The sequence below is a fragment of the Limulus polyphemus genome, unplaced genomic scaffold (assembly GCF_000517525.1).
Source record: "Limulus polyphemus unplaced genomic scaffold, Limulus_polyphemus-2.1.2 Scaffold6952, whole genome shotgun sequence".
Taxonomy (NCBI): Eukaryota; Metazoa; Arthropoda; class Merostomata; order Xiphosura; family Limulidae; genus Limulus; species Limulus polyphemus.
In genome coordinates this window covers 35,172-42,633 of record NW_013672562.1, presented here as the reverse complement: position 1 = coordinate 42,633, position 7,462 = coordinate 35,172, and the positions used below count along the sequence as shown (strand labels likewise).

The 7,462-nt window shown below is 34.9% G+C and overlaps 1 protein-coding gene across 1 annotated transcript in view; it reads right to left on the bottom strand.

Annotated features, from left to right (window-relative positions):
- Positions 1-833: 833 nt before the first annotated feature.
- Positions 834-7,462, bottom strand: part of LOC106474212 (histone-arginine methyltransferase CARMER-like) — a gene marked incomplete at its 3' end in the record, with an annotated part of 35,115 nt that continues 28,486 nt past the window's right edge. Inside the window, exons 11-13 of the mRNA XM_013934903.2 lie at positions 5,855-6,033; positions 4,923-5,036; positions 834-949 (exon numbers count right to left, since the gene is read on the bottom strand). Of these exons, the coding sequence (XP_013790357.1) occupies positions 834-949; positions 4,923-5,036; positions 5,855-6,033 (409 nt within the window). The remainder of the gene's footprint in view (positions 950-4,922; positions 5,037-5,854; positions 6,034-7,462) is intronic.

Sequence of the window (7,462 nt, the reverse complement as noted above, 5' to 3'; positions counted from 1 at the left end):
TACTTGTACTGTTGACTAACACCTGATTTTCTGTACAACTTACTTGTACTGTTGACTAACACCTGATATGTACAACTTACTTGTACTGTTGACTAACACCTGATATGGGTACAACTTACTTGTACTGTTGACTAACACCCGATTTTGTGTACAACTTAATTGTACTGTTGACTAACACCAGATATGGGTACAACTTACTTGTACTGTTGACTAACACCAGATATGGGTACAACTTACTTGTACTGTTGACTAACACCCGATTTTGTGTACAACTTACTTGTACTGTTGACTAACATCTTACCATTTTTCCTGAAGATACTCTTCACAAGTTTGGAATTAAAGAGAATATAACTTTTCCAATATGCACACTCAGTTAATAGAGTACCTAGTGTTAAAAATATGGAGTTTTTTAATTTGTCAAATCACATCATAACAATACCAGATAAAGTATTACTTTTAAGATATAAAATAACTAAAACAGCTAACTTTTAATATACAATACCTTGTATCCAAGATGGCTTTTTGTTTGCTTCGTTGAATTTCCCGCAAATCTACACAACGGCTATATTTGCTAGCCCTCCCTAATTTTGAAACAATAGAATAAATGGAAGGCAGTTAGTCAATACCTATCACCAACTCTTGGGCTACTCTTTTAATAACAAAGAAGAGTGGAATTGCCTGTCACATTATAACAATCCCACGGGTTAAAGGGCGAGCATGCTTGGGAATGGGACTCGATTCTGTGACTCACAGATCAGGAGTTAGGCACCATGAAGGAGAGTCACAACCAATATTTTAGTGGTACAAAATAACAAAGGTGAGTGAAAACCAACCTGATTAAAGAGTGAAGGTGAGATGCCACCACCTATAGAACTTGTGGGAACACTGGCTTGAACCCGAGTTGAACCCGTCTTGCTTGAGTTTAATGTTCCAGGACTTGGTAAAGAGCCTGAAATAGTTTCATCTTTTTTAAGTCTTATTCCAAAATGGTTTCTTTACTCAGCTATTATGAAAGTTATAGATGAGGTTAAAAGAAAACTCCTTAATGACCAGCAATATTTTTTTACCAAAACCATACCAACTATGTATTATTTCCACCCTTTTTTTTTAAGCTCTCCTTACAAATACCACTCATGACGATACTGTCAAAACTTCAGCTCCAACTAAAACTTTACTGCCTGCTATTAGACTCAGAATGATCCTTTGCTTACTACTTTACAAAATTAGGTTTTTTCAAGTTCAATTACATTCTTTGACTGTACAAACTTAAATCTCATCGTTACAGAAAACCACAGAACTTAATTCTTACGTTTCAAGAGGGAAACCTTTATTTGAAACAGTTCAGGATTCAAACCCAAAAAATTGTAAAAAAACAACAACACAATACTACACAAGAGGCTCTTGCTTCAAAAGAAATATCGTTAAGTTTGATGTATAGAAAGACCCAAAGAACCCATAAATCAACTGAGACATATGACGAGGGGCACGTTCTAGAACCCACAATCAACACAAACCAAAAAGTTACAAGTGTAAAATCAAATCTAGGAGGACAGAAAAGGATACTAAGATAAAAAGTAAGACCAGACCAGAAGAATTTATTGTCCTAAAGTAACAACAAGTAATCCCCTCTCCATATAAGAGAATACAAGTCACCGAGTGAAAGATACGACCAACATCTAAGAATGAAGTATAACCAAAGAAATAAAGAACAATCTACTGCTTGTGGATAATAATCAACAGGCTTCAAGCTCTTGAATATCATGTAACCTTAAGTCAAAGATAATAATCAACAGGCTTCAAGCTCTTGAATATCATGTAACCTTCAGTCAAAGATAATATTCAACTGGCTTCAAGCTCTTGAATATCATGTAACCTTAAGTCAAAGATAATATTCAACCGGCTTCAAGCTCTTGAATATCATGTAACCTTAAGTCAAAGATAATAATCAACCGGCTTCAAGCTCTTGAATATCATGTAACCTTAAGTCAAAGATAATAATCAACAGGCTTCAAGCTCTTGAATATCATGTAACCTTAAGTCAAAGATAATAATCAACAGGCTTCAAGCTCTTGAATGTCATGTAACCTTAAGTCAAAGATAATAATCAATGAAATAATTCAAAAGTAATCTTTTGACAGACATGTAGCAAATTCACTAAAAGTTTACAATGAGAATTTTCTCCATCTGTTTTTCTATACTAAGAAGATAACTAGGGCTTGACTGCCCTGTGCAATATTTACAAGAAGAGAAACCAAGAGGTTAAAACTAGTATTTCCTCCAGTCATGAGACAGAAGGCAAGACAAGTGAGGCTTGACTGTCCTGTGCCACACTTACAAGAAGAGAAACCAAGAGGTTAAAACTAGTATCTCCTCCGGTCACGAGACAGAAAGCAAGACAAGTGAGGCTTGACTGTCCTGTGCCACACTTACAAGAAGAGAAACCAAGAGGTTAAAACTAGTATTTCCTCCAGTCATGAGACAGAAGGCAAGACAAGTGAGGCTTGACTGTCCTGTGCCACACTTACTAGAAGAGAAACCAAGAGGTTAAAACTAGTATCTTCTCCAGGCATGAGACAGAAGGCAAGTTGGGCTTGACTGTCCCGTGTCACACCTACCTAGACTGTTCTACCAAGAAGAGTAAATGACGGTCTAACAAAGGAAACCACTAGAGAAGTCTTCACGTCACAGCAATGTCCACTACCGAAATACGATGTCAAAAATGGAAAGACAATAAACTAATCCAAAAGCATCCCCAGAAACTAAACAAAATTTAGGTTCTCAGAAATATATGTAAAATCACCACTAGAGTGTAGGAAAAACTCAGAAGTTGAGAAAAAGTTGTAAATAATAAAATATACAAACAATTAAATAGTACTTTATGCATTAAAATTTCTGTGTAAAATTAATTAAAAGGGTTGTGAATGACACAGTTTGACCCACAGTGTTCAATTTTTTTCAGACAGTAAAATTCAACATGCCATATTTCTCCTTACAGCTGTATTTAGTTTAAAATGATTGTTTGAATAAATTAGTTAACAGAAATAAACTTCTGTCAGTCTTGTTGTGAAGCAAATGTTGACGTAAGACCACAATGCATCAGTCAGAATTAATTACAAAAAATTAAGACATCTAAATCTGAAATATGACAAAAATAATTTACAAAACTGAAGCAACTGTATTGAAGTTAGAACTTTTAAAATCAAAACATTTACTTTTAATTTAATAGCTAGTACATACTAGTAAATTTGGTTTTAGGGAGACAGAGATATATACTACTGAATATAGTATGCATATTATTCAGCAAAACACATTCATCAAAATATTAGTTGAATTTCTAGCTATTTTACTTTAAGAAAACTCTGACTGGACAGTGTTCCTACTTTACATCTCTGTCCATAGTTAAACTTACAAATGATCATTATGAGGTACAGTTTTAACAGCATGATCATTGTGAAGTACAGTTTAACAGCATGATCATTGTGAAGTACAGTTTAACAGCATGATCATTGTGAGGTACAGTTTTAACAACATGAGCATTGTGAGGTACAGTTTTAACAACATGATCATTGTGAGGTACAGTTTTAACAGCATGATCATTGTGAGGTACAGTTTTAACAGCATGATCATTGTGAGGTACAGTTTTAACAGCATGATCATTGTGAGGTACAGTTTTAGCAACATAATCATTGTGAGGTACAGTTTTAACAACATGAGCATTGTGAGGTACAGTTTTAACAGCATGATCATTGTGAGGTACAGTTTTAACAGCATGATCACTGTGAGGTACAGTTTTAACAGCATGATCATTGTGAGGTACAGTTTTAACAGCATGATCATTGTGAGGTACAGTTTTAACAGCATGATCATAGTGAGGTACAGTTTTAACAGCATTGTTTCTTTAGTATAAGATCATAATAAGTGAAAACTTTGGTCAAAAATTACAATTATCACAAACTGAGTACCATTTTCTTTTCTCTATAATAAACAAATTCATTTAAAAGTAGCTTGTCCATTTTTTACTATATTACAGCCTCTTCATTTATCAACTGGATTCTAGATATCAGTAGGTAAAGTATCTAAAACTATCAATATTAGAAACAGGTCTACTTGCAACTTTGTTAAAAACATGCGACGTAACACTGATAACAAGCTTGAAATATCCAACATGCAACACTTGCCAAGGACGTAACACTGACAACAAGCTTGAGATGTCCAACGTGCAACACTTGCCAAGGACGTAACACTGATAACAAGCTTGAGATGTCCAACGTGCAACACTTGCCAAGGACGTAACACTGATAACAAGCTTGAGATGTCCAACGTGCAACACTTGCCAAGGACGTAACACTGATAACAAGCTTGAGATGGCCAATGTGCAACACTTGCCAAGGACGTAACACTGATAACAAGCTTGAGATGTCCAACATGCAACACTTGCCAAGGACGTAACACTGATAACAAGCTTGAGATGTCCAACATGCAACACTTGCCAAGGATGTAACACTGATAACAAGCTTGAGATGTCAACATGCAACACTAGCCAAGGATGTAACACTGATAACAAGCTTGAGATGTCCAACATGCAACACTTGCCAAGGATGTAACACTGATAACAAGCTTGAGATGTCCAACATGCAACACTTGCCAAGGATTTGCTTACATTTCATTTATTTTCTTGAAAAACAGTTAACTAAAGACATTTTTGCACACAGTAATACAAAGGTTATTTCCACAAAGCCAAGCCTAATTTTGAACTGATAGATTACAAGTAAGGTGGTTAGTCAATAGCACCCACCACCTTATCTTGTTTGACTGAATAGTGTAATATTACCATCACTCTTATAGTGTACCAAGAATCCTCAGATTCACAGTCCAGACACACTAAGTCACACCAAGCCCATACTAATACCTAATGCACTTACCTAAAGAAATTAGGTTTGAGTGGTGAACACCTAGTTGTGCGGTCTGCACGTCCATTAGCGTGTTGCCATTCATTAGGGTGATGCCGTTTACCAGCAGATTGCCATTATTTGTAGCTAGAATCACAAAATTTTGTTTAATAGAGGTTTCCTGTACCAACCACTAATGTTCTACATCAAACTCAAAAAGACACAATTATAAGACCTAAAACTCACTAACGTTCTACAACAAACTCAAAAACACACAATTATAAGATCTAAAACTCACTAACATTCTACATCAAACTCAACAAGACACAATTATAAGACCTAAAACTCACTAACGTTCTACATCAAACTCAAGAAGACACAATTAGAAGACCTAAAACTCACTAACGTTCTACATCAAACTCAAAAACCCACAATTATAAGATCTAAAACTCACTAACGTTCTACATCAAACTCAACAAGACACAATTATAAGACCTAAAACTCACTAATGTTCTACATCAAACTCAAAAAACACACAATTATAAGATCTAAAACTCACTAACGTTCTACATCAAACTCAACAAGACACAATTATAAGACCTAAAACTCACTAACGTTCTACATCAAACTCAAAAACACACAATTATGAGACCTAAAATTGACTATGTATCAAACAATGCTATATGTGTGTTCTAAATAACAATGTCACAATTTGTGAGGGATATTTTTTGATTATTATTAACTTATTTATTTCAACACTCTTGTAACTGAAGTATCTTCAACATTTTAACATTCTAAGAACTACAGATCCCTTTCAAAGTTTTTTAATTACTTCATTATATTATCTAAGTCTCTACATACCTTACAACACAAAAAAAGGCTACAACAGTACCTTACAACACAAACAAAGGTTACAACAGTACCTTACAACACAAACAAAGGCAACAACAGCAGTACATACTTACCAGTTTGAGCGTCCAGTGTTTGCCAGTAGCTTTCACTCGGAGATGTCTCATTGAACCCGGGAGGGGGCTGAGGTGGTTGACCGGTATATCGAAAAAATGGATTCTTAAGATCTAAGGAATTGTGGCTGGAAGCACTCGTTCCTTCAACTTGTAGTTCAATGTCAACATCGTAGCTCTGCCTGGTGACATACAAAATAATACTTAGAAAACACAACAGAAGTGGAAAAATAATAATTAAATACACCCAACGACTCTAGCATTTTTAAAGTTAGGTACAACTTCTGTGTAAAGTATCTGACCAGAGAACAGAATGAATATTAAGTTTTTGGAACAACTTCTGTTTGTCAAGTTCAAAATGTGTAAAGTATCTGACCAGAGAACAGAATGAATATTAAGTTTTTGGTACAACTTCTGAGTAAAGTATCTGAACAGAGAACAGAATGAATATTAAGTTTTTGGTACAACTTCTGTTTGTCAACTAATTGATTTTTTAGACTTTTTCTGCTCATTGCAAAGTTAAATAGTTACCAAGAAATATCAACCCTTGAGAATTACAGATGTGATTATATTAAAATGATTTTGGAGCCTAACTATGTCATCTCAGTCCATGTTGTTACGTTTGGTCATACTCAAACTGACAACCATGCATCTGTTGTAAGGCTGTTTTATTTAAAGCAAACTTCTCATCCTTGCATTCCTTCCATAATCCATCTAATGTATGAGCACAACAGTTTTGTAGTGCCCATTTCAAAAGTATGATTGCACAGAAAACCATACAAGCTGTGTCTGGCAGCTTGACTTGTTTGTCTTTGTATGGAATACCATGAATACCCATTTCATTCTTTAGCTGCTTGAGGTGTATGAAAGTTGAATGGGAGGTATGAAAAGAAGCCTTATCTTGGTGAACTTATACACTGTTGGCCTTGGACATGTGAAAGGCTTTTGCCACTGATCTTTGTGTTTATGGATTCTCAACTATTACATGACGCTGCACTTAGTTTACAATGGATGAAATACGACTTGTTACAGTTCTCTTTCTGGATGGCCCTGGTGCACTAAGTTGATCCACATTCCTTTGTTTTCCAATGCTAATATGTATAAGGGATATATATTCCCATCTTGAAAATTCTAAATTTACAACCTGAGCACTTCTACATGATTGGAAATTATGAATATTTTGTTTCAGAAAGGGCTTTTACAAACCCTTCCCAAAGTAGCCTAGTTTCTGTGGCATCATATTATCTACAAAATACATACAACGTAAAAATGTAGTTCTGACATTTCACGATGACTTGTTTTTATAGAACATACTAAACAATTTTTATGTTCTCATGGTTTTCTTACACTTTCTCCGATTTTGTTAGCACAGGTTCTCGTTCCCATCCTTTTATGACCTTATGGTATGTGATGTGGACAACTACTAATGAAGCTCAGCTTGGAAATAGATAAAGGCAATGTTTAAATAGCATTTGATAGGCAGATTATAAATTATTAATATGAAAGTATAGTGAATAGAGTAGTGTAAGAAATAATTCATGGTTCTATAAAGCTGATTAAGTCCTGTTATTATCTGCAGAAGTTAGGTTTTGTCACTCTAAATGACTTAGG